Raw genomic sequence first — 15556 nt, forward strand, 5'->3', positions numbered from 1 at the left:
ACAACAACAAAAGCCCACTCGGTTCTTGTCATATCTCTCTTGACCAACCAGAAAATATGAACTTTGACCCTACGGCGTATATTACGCACCAAGGTGCACCACTCGCCATGGTCCCTATGGATCAAATCGAGAGAGAAGTGTGCGGTGTGTGGGATGATGATGCTGAAGATGTCTACCTGTCTCAAGTATCGGGCCAGGACCTCTTTACTGAAACTTGGCCCAGATTTGAAATTTCCCATACCTTGGATGAGGCACCTCACCTTACCAAGACCAAAACAGCTAAAATATTGGACAACCAGGTTCTATGGACATTGTTTAACGAATCGAGGACTATGGAGAACGAGACTGTGATGACTACCCTAGCTTCACAAGATGAAGGTTTCGATCCAACCCGGTTAATCTCTCCTGCATCAACACTAGAAGAGGCCGAGAACGGATGGGTGAAGACATGTCAGTGGGCCAACACAAAAGGGATAGAATTCAAGATGAGTACCGGCGGAGGACCAAAGTTTTACGAGACTAAACCCAAGGCTTGAGGCATATAGAGCACCTTAGTAAAAAGCGCCTAGTAGTTCTTTAGATTGATAGAAAAAAAAAAGCTTTAGATGGTCCTAAGACCCCTTAGAATATAGGTTAATTTTATTTCAGTGTGTTTTCCTTACTTTCCAAATTAATAAAGGCGTAAGATTTCTCCTAAAAACTTTTATTCTAACACTAAAGAAACACCAAATGTACTTGCAAATACAAAAACAAAGAGGCAGCCCACTCTAGGCCCAATAAACAAGGCCCACTCGGTCTTGAATCGTGACATCGAAATGAACCACACTATCATATTGCCACAACATAAGGGTCTAACCCATGCAACCCAAAGAAATAAAAAAAGGAAATCAAATTCAAAACAATACAAATAATGCTCAAGAAAAAGAAAAAAAAAAAAAAACTCATTAAAATAACACCGGCCCCCGCATCAACACGCACCTCAGCCCACTCAAAAGCCTATACAAAGATCTTCATATCTTCCACACACTAACCCCATTCTCAAAACCGTTTCGAGTCACGAATAGAAAAATTTAATCCGGACAAAAATGCGTCTCACGCTAACAGTCAAAAAAGCCTCCGAAATAGCCTCAAAATTGATCTTAATACGAGTAAAAAAGTAAAGCACAAAACAAAGAGAAAAAAAATAAATGCAAGAACATGTGAAGCAAAGCGTCGAAAGGACCGCCCAGAAATCATTTTCAGCGCCCATGACTGGGCGCCGAAATCTTTGACGCCCCAGCCTGGGCGTTGAAACTCTCTGCCTGCCTAAACTTTTCAGAAGTGCTCGTCATTTTATCCGCACATAACGGAAAAATAACGAACACTTGGGGGGTACAGCACGTATCCAGATACGCGTACCAAAAAAAATAGCCGTACAAAAAACACATGGAATTTCATTTTTATGTTTCCAGCTCAGTCGGCAAAAAACAGCAGACTAAAATAATGATAATACTTCACTCATTTTACCAATTAAATAATATGTTTCCACCTCAGGGCATATCTATTAAAATTCGGCATCCTAGAATTATTCTAGCCAGAACTACGCGCGACCTGATTCTAAGTTAAAAAATATTTAACAAAGGTACGTAGGCAATCCTATTTATGGATTCGGTCCAATCAAGTAAAAAACATATATACATTGTGCAAAAGTGTTAGACATATATAAAAAAAAAGAGAAAAAAAAGGGAGAAGCAAAAAAAAGTAAAAATAAAATACGCCTTTATTAAAAAATGATAAGAAGGAAAACAAAAGTGCTAAGAAGGAAAAAACAAACACAACTGAAATAAATAAAGGGCACCTACACCCTAGCAAGAACTACACTACTCTAGTTCTTCCGGATCATCAAATAAAGTCTTGTAGAGGGCAATGTTCGCAGGATCCACCCCCACAGTCTTCTGCGCTGCCCCTATATCAATCTCCATAAGAATCGGCTCCTGAACACTAACTTCCAAAGATGCCAAGGCTTCAGAAACATTCTCAGTTTGAACAGTTATAGCCTGCTCAGCCTCAAGGGCACAGACAATGGTGGGGGAAGGATTATCAACATCAATTGGATTAGTCACTGTTTCTACTGGTGGCTGAGCTCTCCTAACCCATACATTATTCCGGCGACGATCTCCGCGAGAGCTTGCATTTCTTTTAGCAACGGCAGGCCCCTTCATGTTAGGCATCTTCTTAGGCCTAGAACTGGAGCGGGGAGGAACTTCCTTTCGCTTTCGATCAGGACGAGCTTTCACAGTCTTAATACCATGAGTGCGAGGATTGGCAGAATCACGGCCCTCATATCTAACCCGAATACGAGGTATCAAAAGCTCAGCTGGCTCCCCATTTCGAGCCTCGGTCCTCACAGCTTTATCATCGGAACTCATCCACAACTTGTAGTTTTCAGAAAGACCCACAAAGCCATTTGTAGCCACGGCCCAACGCGGGAGACCATCATAATACTTAGCCCATGCTTGAACCCGTGCTTGTGAAAAGGCTGCTACTTTAGGTGGTACTGTATCGGAAAAAGGGATAGTCTGCCTTAAGCCGTATTGACGCATGACTCGGTAAGGAAAGATATAAATAGGCCGAGATAGCCCCAACAAAGAAACATAAACCGACACATCAGAACCCCCCGTCATAGTAGTCAAACCCCACCACGGTACCACCCACTTAATAGAACAGATACCATGAGTAAAAAAGGAAGCCCACTCGGCCTCGTCCTGGGCTCGGTGCAAATACTTTCGGTTACCCAAGGCTATAGGGCGATAATGTTTAGGATCGGCAGGAGTTTCTAAAAGCCTAAGTCGTTCCATGAGCCAAATCTGCAAAAAACGGGTACGTTCAAATCAAAAAAAAAAAAAAAACGGAACCTGGGGCGCAGTTTCAACGCCCAGGACCAGGCGCCGAAAATTCTAACGCCCAGCCCTGGGCGCTGAAACTCAGCTCCAGGCAGGATGAGTAAAAAATATGCAAAAAACATATATGTGCGCAAAGAAAAGATCGACTACCTGCAGCAATAGGGGGCTTCCCTTAAAATATTCAGATTTGGCATTCTTCTTCAACTCATCCGCACTCAGCAAAGTCTTGGCAACAACCAACGGCATAATAGAATAGCAACTTTCCATCTGGCTAATCAAGGGGATCAACCTTATGTCACCGAACTCACCATTGTTATTCGACAGCAAATAATGATTCAACAAACAAAATACAAGGGCTCGAATGTTCAATTTATGTTCGGTCATATTTTTACTAGGCCTAAAGTGATGTTTTACAAGCTTTGCCAAAACAACCTCATCACCTACAACAAACTCGGCAAGCATGTTAGCATCTAGTCCTAGGAAAGCCCCTATGGTTGTCTTACCCTCTTCAATGGTGCCAGGGGTGGCGGGAGTAGCATTAGTAGGATAACCAAGGATCGCAGCAAAGTCGTCTGGCAAAGGACATATTTCATTGCCCCGAAAGACAAAAACATGATGATCGGAATCCCAAAAGCTCAGGGCAGCATGCAGAAAGTTATAGTCAATATTAATTTGTTGTAAGCCTAAAAGTGCCTCTAAGTGGTATTCTTTCAACAAAGCCTTTTCTGTAGGAGTAAGGGTTCTTAGCCAGCGCCTCACAGCTCGTTGGAGGGAGAAGGGAGGAATCGACATTACAAAAGCAAGGAGGAATTAAAGCTAAGCAACTACAAGAGAGAAGAAGATTAAGAGTGATGGAAAAGAGGGACGTATCTAACCCCTATATATAGCTGAAGACATCAAATGACATCCTGATCCCATTTGGAAACGCGCTAAGAAATCCGAAAGCCAAAAATCGTCAGGAAAAGACTTTCAGCGCCCACGGCTGGGCGCCAAAATGATTAACGCCTAGCCTTGGGCGCTGAAAATGCAGCCCAATGCCCGGATTTCACAAAACGCGGAACAGGAAAGGACTTAAAACCGTGTTGGTAGACACGAGGCCCTATTGCAATCAAGATCAAAGCCCAAAAGCACCTTTAGCACCCAAATAGTGAAAATGAATGTTAAGACTTGGTCGAAAACTCGTCTCAAGGAATATATGTGTACACTTTTCAAAACAAATATGAGCAAAATAAATATCAAGGTCATTCTTCGAAACACCAAAAAAATATTGTTAAGTCGTTGGTTTCTCAAAATGAAAAATGTTTGTTTGTCAAAAGATTAATCCGGGCCAAGCTAAACCGGATATTATTGGAAAATAAACTTTGTCGCCCGGAAACTGAAGTCGCACTCCACGACTTCGTCAAAATAGCATACCACTATAAAGGTCACTCGCATATACGAGCACGACCCCAAACATGATTAAAGGACGTTATAAAATACGTACCTCTCTTGGCAAGAAATGACCGTCAAGCCCGAGTGCTTGGGGGCTCGAAAGAAAATATATACTCCAACAAAGAGTGTGCAAAGTTAAAATCATGTTCCCGGACTACGCTATACACAGTCCCATGTGTGGATAATCTCAAAAGAAAAAAAAAACGGATTTCGACCTCAGAATAAAGGTCGTCGTCGATACTTGTACATGGTCCTCTGATCAAAGACCGAATGGTGGAAAAATTGAGCCGTAAAGACTAGCTCAAAACCATGAAAGATGAAGACCACGAGACAATGGTCCGTTTAAGCACGTTGTCAACCCACATTCAGGTTGCAACTAAATTCGAGCATCCCTCGAAAGAAAATAAATTCTTCAAAAAAACAAAAATAGGCTCGCCCACCTTCAGCGGGCGGGGTCTGCGTCACTAACCGCGCAGGTCCTCAGTTTTCGAAAAATAAAATCTTCAAATTCAAAATAGGCTCGCCATCTTTAGCCGGCGGGGTCTACGTCACAAACCGCTTAGGTCCTTATTTTCAAAAAAAAAAAGCAAACAAACTTCAAAATAGATTCGTCCACTTCTTTCGGACGGGGCGTCCACCCTTAGCGGACAGGCTCGCCATCTTTAGCCGGCGGGGTCTGCGCCACTAACCGCGCAGGTCCTTAGTCGCTGCAGCGATAACTTTTTCTGGTTTTCCCTTTTTCCAAAAATTAAAGGATTGGTTTTCTGTTTTTCCAAAAAAGAACGATGTGAGTAGTTTTCCTTTTTTCCAAAAATTAAAGGATTGGTTTTCCGTTTTTCCAAAAAAGAACGATGTGAGTAGTTTTCCTTTTTTCCAAAAATTAAAGGATTGGTTTTCCGTTTTTCCAAAAAAGAACGATGTGAGTAGTTTTCCTTTTTTTAAAGGATTGGTTTTCCGTTTTTCCAAAAAAAGAGCGATGTGAGTAGTTTTCCTTTTTCCAAAAATTAAAGGATTGGTTTTCCGTTTTTCCAAAAAAGAACGATGTGCTGGATTTTCCTTCGTTTTACGTCCTATAAAAACAAGGGGGTTTTCTCGTTTAGCTAACCCTGAAAATGAGAATCTTTAAAAACATTTTTACCTCGTGATTGGGCTTGGCCAGGCCCAATTACACTTTATAGCTTTGATTTCGAAAACATCTGTAGCTACTCCCAATGACAAAGTGAGGGAGTTTCTACGCCTCTTTAGGTACTTCCAATGACAAAGTGAGGGAGTTTCTATACTATCCGTTGACAAATCCCAATGACACGTGAGGGATATGTCGACACTTCAAGTGATGACCCTTAAGTCAAATGTTATCACTCGGGGGCTCGTGAGACCCTCGCAAAACAAGTCACCTACACTATGGCTTGTGTGACGCACTCCGTCCAATACTTTGACCATCGTCTCATCCCGAGACTTAGTCAAAGTGGGGGCTAACTGTAGACACCTACTTTTGTCCCCATTTCCGAAAGGGAAGGTTCGATGATGAGAACATAAATCTCCACTTGGCAACGCATCTCCTATAAAATAACGAATCTCAATAACCCTTTTCATTTCACCCGAAACTTGCTATTTATAGAAACCTGCTATTTATAGAAACCTGCTATTTATGGAAACCTGCTAAAATAGTAACTGTTGTAATGGGCAGTTGTTAAAAGTGGAAAGTCATAAAAGATAGAAACCTGTCAGAATTAGGTGTTGCACTCCAACATAAATCCTAAATGAGATAGAAATTGCAAGAGGAATCCTATTTCTAATATGATTCGAAAATAAGAGTTACGTATTAATTAAAATCCTAACGAGCCTAGAGTTCGTAACGGGCCCAGACGCATTCCGGCACAAAGTTAATACGCGCTAAAAGACTCGGATAAGTCTCAAACACTCCGGATTCTAAGAGTCCGAATCTGACAAAGAAAACGGCCCAGACCCTATTTTCAACGCCTGGCTCTGGGTGCCGAAATCTTCGGCGCGCAGCCCTGGGCGCTGAAATTACCTGGGACGTGTTCTTTCCTAATTCTTCGTGGATTAGAGCTCTAAAATTCTATCTTTCCGCGAACTCTTTTCTATAAATATAGCCCCAAATTCGACGTGAAAAAAGACACACACAATTCATTATTCTGAGTATTGACTCCAACCCCTAAGCCTAAGCCTCACGCTGCGAAATTGATCACGCGTTCTGTCGCAATCGATCCAAAAATCGAACAGAACGTATCCTGTCCCGTAGTTTGAGATTCGTTAAATAAAAGGAGAAATAGCAAAGTCAGTTTTTCTCATTGTCGTTAAAAACTGAATGGCGACTCCTATATTACTAGTCAATTGGGTGTAAACTCACAGGAAATCCAATTACACTTGATTTGACAAAAAGAAACGTCACACCCACGAGGGACGAGGTCACGCATTAGCCTCGTGCTTTTTCGACCCCCTCACACTCACATTTTGGACCAAACATGGAATACAGTCATACAGGTGAGTTGGACATTTAAAAGTGTAACCGTGTATAGATGAGTGCCCGAGTAACATCTGTTACAAGCTAAGCCTTTGTATGTACTACTAAGCAAGTCAACGTGAGAACCTTAGTTCCCACAAGACATCTCAAGCATATTCATTAGCAAAAACATTCTAATTCTGAATCCACACAAACAGTATCACTAATAAAAACCACAAAATGCAGCAGCATAAGTAAACCTCCTGTCCAAACTTGGCGCAAAATTAGTTAAAAAAACAATGATCTCACGCTTCAGAGAATATTAGTACAAAGTCACCTGAACAGGAATCAGTATATATACCAGGACAAAACAAAAAAAATGGCACCCTCAAAAAATCTCATCCCAACATTCAGTCTTCTAGACTTCAAGAAACAATAGCCAGCATCCATTTCCATAGACTCCTGCATGGATAGATATCAAACAAACAAACAAAAAAAGCCAAGACTTTATTCCACAAAAGGCCTTTGACAAATTTGATAACTTCATGTTCAGGAAAACATCAAATTCTTCTAAATTACTCCCTAGTTCTTGAGTTTCAGAGTATCTTTGATTTAAATGTTCTCCGTCTATTTCAGTGTATCTTATTGGATGTTTGTGTAAGATTCTTTCCTCTAAACATACTATTTTACATTTTCGGCAAAGGATGTATATTTTCTATAAAGACTAGAGTTTGTTTGTCTACTGCGTTTCTATTTATTCTAGTGGCTGCAAACAAGCAGACATTTTACTTCATATCCAATTCACCAAACAGAATCCTAGAGTAGGTTTCACAAAGGATTAGACAGGTACAATAGAATGAAGCAAGTCAGTCTATATTCTGTCAAAAGGCCACCTAATATTCAATTAAAAAGTCACCCTTCCGAAGAGAAAATCACCCTCTTAGACCCTGTTGTTTTCGACTTTATTTTAATTCCATTCAATTCAGTTTTGCCAAACAAAGTTCAGAATAATAGTGCCTTATACGTTTGAAAATCACCTTAATTCAAACACACGGTTAGGACTTAGAGTCGTCGAGTTGTACTAATTGTTCTCTTATTTTTGCTGCGAACTTCATTCATCGGTATAAGGCAAAGTGCCACACTCAATATATGTTATTTATATAGAGTTCCAGAAACATATCAAGTTGTGCATGTCACAATTCATATAACAGAAATATAACACCGTAATCTGTTTCTAAAAAAGAATGTATCAGACAAGTTTGAGGGACAGGCCGGCTTCTAGGGTAAACGACGATTGTGATTCAGAACTAGAAATTTTTTGAAATAGATTAGAAGAAAATACTAAAGAGGCCAAGGAAAAGAAAAGGAAGTGGTCGATTGTGGGACTTGCAATAGTTACAACGTCGAAGTTGCATCAAAAAGACCATTGATATCTAGGAGGTCGAGTTTTTAAACCCTATCAATCACTGGTTTTTGATGAAGGAGTTCTCTAACACGAAGCCGTATTGTCTTAGATTCTACTGTGATCAGCTTTATATTTACAGTACAATCACAACTAATTTAGACGAAAGCACAATGTCATGTACAAGTACTACGAAGCTAGGCCAATTATTTGTACTACTAAATGAATTACTGATCTCATACTGAATGCAAGAAGTAGCACCAACAACTGCTTTTAATAATGAATGCTAAACTCCAGTAAGAGTTAGAAGAAATTTAGTGCATTGCTATTCTATTATCAAAGAATCAAAATTTAAACCCTTGCCTAACAAATGACTCTCTCTTTTTCTAACATTGTAGCATCTTCTCCTTGGATTTCTCTCATCACTCACATCTCACACGGAAAAAAAAGGAAAAGGAACAACCATGCTTCTTTAAGGATAAATCCCCTCCACCTCTTTAGCCTCTACACAGTAGTTTCCCCCTAGTGTGACAGCAAGCCCATGAGCTTCAGTCGACCTCGTCAAGGACATCATTTTACAGTAACTCCAAATCACACAAACCATAATCTTTTAAGCACCAGTGAACTAAACTGATTTCCTACTAAATAGAAGAATAAAATCCTCAATTTACTGCTCTGGTGCAATGGGTCAGAGGAACATTTCTCAATTCCTGGCAATAGTTGGGTTTTTTGCTTTAGATTAGCACATTATAATCTGCACTCAAAACCATGGCATGAGCCAGTTTGAGATAACCCATGAAAGTATAGATTTAATAACAGTACCAGATATTGGCTACTGATGTCACTTAATGCAGCAATAGAAGGGCAAAGAATTGGGATATAACTAACACTTAAACACATAATTAAACGAATCGTAGTTGTATCCAAACCCTAAAAGTCATAATTAAATAAATCGTAATTGGATCCCAATTCAGCAAAGGGTCGCAAATTTTATGGAGAAAAAAACTGCCTAGCAGCAGGGTTTCTTCTTTATCCACCTCCCCATCATCATCCACCTTCATTATATCAAATTAAACCCATTAAACATTTCCCACAATGCAAATCAAGCATAAATATCAAATTCCAATTAAACGCTCAATTTATGTCATAGACTACAAATTTAGGGTATAATTAATCAAATTACTCAACGGAGAAACTCAAACCTTTGATAACTGCGGAACTCTTCGGGAAGCTCGTCCTTCGAATTCATCATATCAACCTAATTTCAGTCAATTAGTTCAGAAAAATGTAGATTTGCAATGTTCATGGGACAAAGAAAAATAGATAGAAAGAGTCATACAGGTCGTATAAGCCATGTTGAAGTGCAGGATTAGGCCAGGATCTCCTTCGAGCGTTGCTTGTATATCCTCCCCGACGTAATTCTCTTGGATCCCTAAAACGCTCTGTATTCTGCAGCAGCCAGAATTCATATTCAATTTTCAAAAGTAGAAGAAGATATGAAATTAAGAGGAAGAGGGAGAAACCTCACGTTATTGGTGTTGTAGAGCTTCAAGCTCTTTGCAAATTCTCCTCTTCGGTTTTCTCCATGGTGAGACGGTTGTAGAAGTAGAGAGGGTTTTGCTGGTGAAAATAACATAAGGGGAAAAGAGAAGCTAAGCGTTAATTTTTTACGGATTTTTTACCAAATGCCCCTGAGGTTTACTTTAATGCACCAAATACCCCTAAACTTTCCAAAATGCACCAAACACCCCTGACGTATGCAATAATATCATTAAATGCCCTTTTGTCTGACGGACGTTAACCCTCCGTTAGGCAGTTAGTTCGTTAAAACATAATGCACCGAATACCCCTGAGGTTTGGTAAAAAGCACCAAATACCCCTGAGGTTTGGTAATTTTTTTTCCAAAAACTAGCCGTTGAATTTGAATAATATAGCCGTTGCAGTCACCCATACACTAATTTCCCTTATATATACCATACCCAACAACAACACCACACTGCCCTAAACCCCAATCCCCCCCAACTGCACAAACAGTCCACCCCAAACCCCCACCTGCACAACCAGAACACTGCAACAGGAGCACCAACAACAAGCAGAACCCTGCAACACCAGCACCAGCAACAGCAAGAACAAACAACAACAGCAGCAGCAGCAACAACAAGAATAACAAGACAGCAGAGCAACAAGAACAAACACCAATAGCAGCAGCAGCAAGGACTTCAACACAGCACAACACCAGCAGCAAGAACAACACAGCAACAACAAGAATAGACAACACCAGCAGCAAGAACAACACAACACAACAACAACAATAACAAACAACAGAAGCAGCAACAACAGAAGCATCAACAACAGAAGCAGCAACAACAGAGCAGCAAGAACAACAACACAGCATGAGTTCTTGTTCCAATACATCATCATCCAATCTGTTTTCATACATACTTGTTCCAAACAAATGTTGTCCTATTTGTTCCAAAAAATGTGCAATAAAAAGCTCCGAGACATCCAAAAATCCACAGAGGCTATATTACAAGTGTGATCCTTGTAACCATTTTATGTGGTGCAAAGGAAGTGTTCTACACCAAAATCAACAACACCAACAGCAACAGAGCAATATAGAGTATGAGGGAACATCGGAAGACAACGACAATATAAGTGACGAACTGAAGAAACTGAAGAAAAGAGTGAAAGAGCTCAAAAAATTCCAAGCTGCAGCAATTAAAATAGGAATTGTAATGTTTTTGTGTCTAATGTTTGTAGTAAAGAAGTAATCAAGACAAACAATGATGGTTGTAATGGCACGAGCACATGAATTTCATTTATCAATAATATGCAAGTCTTTGAACTCGTAACTGAAATAGTTTGTTTCCAAAATAAACCGAACATCAAGTTGTGGGTAGCTTTACAAAAAAATGCCAAAATGTGCCACAACCTAAGTTGTTTTTCAAAATAAACCTAAGCTTTAAAACAGAAATACTAAACTGAATCCTAAGCTTACTTCTAGTTATGCAGCTTTGGACTTCTTGCTGCTCGATGCATTAGATGTTGGAGCCTTCCTCTTCCTAGCACCAGATGTTGATGCACCAGCAGAACCAGCAGCAGCTGCAGCAGATTCTTTCCTCTGTTTTGCAGTGGAACCTCCTTTACAAGTTCTTGAGTTATGCCCAATTTGCTTGCATTTCCCACACTTGACAGTGGTGTTTCTTTTCCCCCTCTTCTTCTCATGAGCACCTCTTCTTCTCTGCTTGGCTGGTCTGCCAGCTGCCCTTCTCATTAGTGGGGGAAGAATCCTAGGTAGCTCAAATGTAGGCCACTGTGTTGAGTCAGGCATGGGGTGAATATGCTCTGAGTATGTGAGCTTATAGGCTGCCCCTTTGAAGTAAGGAGAAACAAAATCTGTAGGATTGAGTCTTTGATGGTATATTATCCTAATAGCATGCTTGCAAGGTATACCACACCCTTGCCATTTCCCACAACCACAAACTCTAGCAGCAAGCCTAATAGGGAACTTCACATGACCATCTAAAACCTCAAATTCACCCCCCCAGCATTAGTTGCATAACAGAACCTCGAGTCAACACTCCTCTCTTCAAGCTCCTTAGTAGCATATGGCGTCAATTGATCGGGTCCAATGTCAACAGCTTTATCAAATCTGGCCCCGATCTTCGTCATGCACCAAGACCTTATTTCTAACATAACAGAATACAATAATTGGCATCACACATTTTAATGCAAAATAAATACCCGACTCGGAAACTTGAACACATACCCGACTCGGACACTTGAACACAAACCCGACTCGGACACTTGAATACAAACCTAAATAAATAAGTTCCAATGACACAAAAATAGGATAAAATGTAAAGGATTACCTTCAAGAAGTGACAAAACAGGAAGATCCCTAAAGGGTTTGGTACACGCGTTGAAGGATTCCACAAAGTTGGTGGTGTTGTGATCACAAGTGACCCCAACATCAAACTTGTGTCTGGACCACTGTTCAGGCACTTTGTCAAGATATCCCACTGCTTCTGGGATGAGTTTGCCAATCTTTTCCATGGCTTTGTTGAAGACATATGGATTGTATGCATCAGCAACAACCCAGAACAAGTCATGGAAGGCTGTGCCACTGTATCCAGCTTGTCTGCAGTTGGTATACAGATGCTGAGCACAGACCCTCCTGACTGCTTTGGGGAAAACATCATACAAAGCAGATTCTACTCCCTGCATAACACAATTCCAAGTTTCAATAACTAGGGAAGTGAACCAGAAAACTGAAAAAAATATAAACAATACTACAAATAATAAAAACCAAGAAAGGGAGGAGTAATTACCCTCATTCTGTCACTAATAAAAGTCCAGTCATCCCTCTGGCACCCATGTTGAACAAACAAAGCCTTCAAACTTCTGAAAAAATAGGACCATGTGTCCATACTCTCCGTACTCACAATGCTATAGGCTAATGGAAAAATCTCATTATCCCATCGATAGCAACTGCAGTGAGGAGAATTCCCTTATAGTATCCACTCAAATGTGCACCATCAATGCCTATGATAGGCCTACAACCTCTTAAGAAACCCCTAACTTGTGCAGCAAAGGAGAAAAAGCAAGCCTTGAAACGGGGTGTCACGTTACCAGAATCTGCAGTCCAAGTGACCAAGGCATAACTCCCAGGATTGGTAGATTTGATCATTTCAGCATAGGATGGTAAAAGGGCATATGACTCATCAAAACCTCCATAAATTTGCTGCCTCCCGAGGCTTCTCACCTTGTACATCAACCTCTGTTTCACTTGTACCCTATAAATCCCCAATGCCTTTCTTTGAAGTGTCTTAATTGGGATTTCTGGATTTGCTTCAATGTCAGGAAGTAGTTTGGTGCATAGCCACTGAGATGTCACCATGGGATTCTCCTCAAGTCTCCCACAAGACTTGTGCTCACTGACAAGAGTTTTAATGGCCCAACTGACCCCATCCAACAACACACAGGCATGGATCCTCCAATTGCATGACTCAACCAGACACATTGCAGTGAATCTGGTTGTATCAGCCTTTTCAACACTCACAGCAAATCCCTCTTGAATACAGAAGTCTCTGAAGACCTCCATGAAGTGTGTCTTGCTTTGGAATATCATCCATGGTTGCAACTTGATAGTCCCCCATGGCATGCTTCCCACAACTTTCCCATTTGCATACAAATTATCCAGCTTATTACTCCCATCTAAATGATCCTCAAAACTTCTCTCAGAAATTACCTCCTTAAGAACATCTTGTTCTTCATCTTCTTCAATTTCTTCGTCAATGAAATCGTCGGAGTTGAAACCAGTTTCACTATCACTCTCACTCTCCTCAAAATTTTCATCATCACTCTCATCATCCCATTGCTCCTCTTCCTCCACATTGTATGCAGTGGGTTTCCTCACCCTTGAACCAGCAGGCCTTCCCCCCCTCTTCTTAGGAACAAACTCACCCGTCTTCTTAGCATGACTTCTAGAAATTCTGAAACCCCTCCCTTTGTTTAACTCAGCCCTGTTAGGAGGGGGTGTCTGATCTGGCTGGTGTTCTGTTTGATGTTGTTGCTGCTGTTCTGTGGGTTGGTGTTGCTGTTGTTCTGTTTGTTGTTGTTGTTGATGTTCTGTTTGTTGTTGTTGCTGATGTTCTGTCTGTTGTTGTTGTTGTTGCTGTGGTTGTGTCTGTGGTGAGGTTGGTGGTGGTGAGGGACTTCTTGGTGGTGGTGATGGATTATTTGGTGGTGGTGAGGGCTCTCTTGGTGGTGATGGAACATTTGGTGGTGGTGAGGGCTCTCTTGGTGGTGGTGAAGGCTCTTTTTGTGTATTTGGTGGTTGGGAACCTCCCGGGGAAAGGCAGTCAGCATGTTGTGAGCTGTAAACACGTACGTACTCTACGCTTAAATCCTCAACATCATACACAGGCACCTCAACTGCCACTGTGTTTGCCAATTGCTCCTCCAAATCCCTTTGAATCTCAGCCTCCCTTTCTAACCTTCTCCTTTCCTCTTCCCTCTCCCTCTCAAACTCCTCAGCTTTCCTTCTAAGTTCTGCAGCCTTCCTTTCCTTCCTATCCTTCCTTTTCTTAACTGCAGTCCTAAATTGGATTGAAGTTTCCTTCTCATTTGCCTTCTCTATCCATATTTCCACAGTATCTGTGCGCTTAAATAAACCCCACATGCCCATCAAACCAACATCATTCAACAATTCTACTCTTTTATTCGTACTAGGATTAACATAAAATAATCTAAATAAATCGGGAATCAGAACATCTTGCTTAATAGAATCATCAAACAAGTCATCAACCAAATCCATGTAGTTCGTTTCATCAGTATCTTGTACCCTCACATCAAAATTCCGATCATTATAATGACATAACAACCAAATTGCGACCATCCTATACAAACAATAAACACAACACAAAAATTCAAATTAATGAACTAAATCATTAGGCAAAACAACAAAGCACAACCAGACACTATGTTTTACCATTAACACCCCAAAATTCAAGTTAACCCATCTCATGGAAAAATCACGATTTTAGCAAAACCCTAACCCTAATCAAAGAAAAATTCGCAAAAAATAGCACCAAGAACAAGAAACGAATTGAGTGAACTAACCTTGACACAATTTTGATGAAGTTGAAGCCACAAATTCCAGTCCTTTGCTCTCCTTGCACCCACTTTTGTAGGACTCGCGAAAACTGCAGATTTTTGGACCAAATTGTCGATCTTTTCGTGGGGATTTACTTCGACTAACTATTGCGAGTTGTTTTACACAAATCCCAGCGAATTTCGATCTTTCTCTCTCTTTGGTTTGGTACTCAAGTGCTCTCTAATGGTGTAAGAGAACAGAGAGAAATGTCGAGGAAGAAGTTGGGAAGTTAGGTTTTGAATTTTTTTTTTTTTCTTTTTTGATATGGCGCCAGAAAGGACAAGTAAGGGCAACAAGGTAAAAACATGGTAACGGAGGGTTAACGTCCGTCAGACAAAAGGGCATTTAATGATATTATTGCATACGTCAGGGGTGTTTGGTGCATTTTGGAAAGTTTAGGGGTATTTGGTGCATTAAAGTAAACCTCAGGGGCATTTGGTGAAAAATCCGAATTTTTTATTTTGCCAAGGAGTTTTATTTATTTTTTCTCATACATTTTAATAGTGGTTTATCATTAAGCGCTATAGTAAGTTGTACATATGACAACGTTTTTTTTCTAAGCGCTATCATATGTTATTTTTTATACTTTCAAAAGCGAAATGGATAAAAGCGCTATTAAAAAATCTCTATTAAATGACATTTCTGTAGTAGTGAATGGATCCTAAGAGATCATTTAACACGGAAAAGTACTAAGGGACGGGGGTGGAAACTCTATAGAA

General features: G+C 40.5%; 3 protein-coding genes and 1 long non-coding RNA gene across 5 annotated transcripts; all 4 read right to left on the reverse strand.

The window, feature by feature from the left end:
• Positions 1 to 384: 384 nt before the first annotated feature.
• LOC130462669 (uncharacterized) lies at positions 385 to 4516 on the reverse strand. Its single transcript, XM_056831413.1, has 2 exons — positions 3033 to 4516; positions 385 to 2846 (listed from the first exon to the last, which is right to left on the reverse strand). Exons 1-2 carry the CDS (start codon positions 3672 to 3674, stop codon positions 1860 to 1862), a joined length of 1629 nt encoding a protein of 542 aa, XP_056687391.1. The 5' UTR covers positions 3675 to 4516; the 3' UTR covers positions 385 to 1859.
• A 2441-nt stretch (positions 4517 to 6957) lies between these two features.
• LOC110784723 (uncharacterized) lies at positions 6958 to 9867 on the reverse strand. 2 transcript variants are annotated; one of them, XR_002532352.2, is made up of 4 exons: positions 9708 to 9867; positions 9519 to 9628; positions 9382 to 9437; positions 6958 to 7239 (listed from the first exon to the last, which is right to left on the reverse strand). It is a non-coding gene; the product is annotated as an uncharacterized lncRNA (long non-coding RNA). The 2 variants fall into 2 exon arrangements; XR_008923315.1 differs by having other exon boundaries at positions 9703 to 9861.
• A 1316-nt stretch (positions 9868 to 11183) lies between these two features.
• LOC130463489 (uncharacterized) lies at positions 11184 to 12609 on the reverse strand. Its single transcript, XM_056832631.1, has 4 exons — positions 12511 to 12609; positions 12052 to 12400; positions 11748 to 11868; positions 11184 to 11676 (listed from the first exon to the last, which is right to left on the reverse strand). The coding sequence occupies exons 1-4, from the start codon at positions 12607 to 12609 to the stop codon at positions 11184 to 11186; spliced, it is 1062 nt and encodes a 353-aa protein (XP_056688609.1).
• Positions 12610 to 12635: 26 nt separating this feature from the next.
• On the reverse strand, positions 12636 to 15287 carry LOC130463490 (uncharacterized). The gene is made up of 2 exons (XM_056832632.1): positions 14804 to 15287; positions 12636 to 14580 (listed from the first exon to the last, which is right to left on the reverse strand). The coding sequence occupies exon 2, from the start codon at positions 14577 to 14579 to the stop codon at positions 12636 to 12638; it is 1944 nt and encodes a 647-aa protein (XP_056688610.1). The 5' UTR covers position 14580; positions 14804 to 15287.
• Positions 15288 to 15556: the final 269 nt, after the last annotated feature.

Source organism: Spinacia oleracea, chromosome 6 (assembly GCF_020520425.1).
Source record: "Spinacia oleracea cultivar Varoflay chromosome 6, BTI_SOV_V1, whole genome shotgun sequence".
Taxonomy (NCBI): domain Eukaryota; kingdom Viridiplantae; phylum Streptophyta; class Magnoliopsida; order Caryophyllales; family Amaranthaceae; genus Spinacia; species Spinacia oleracea.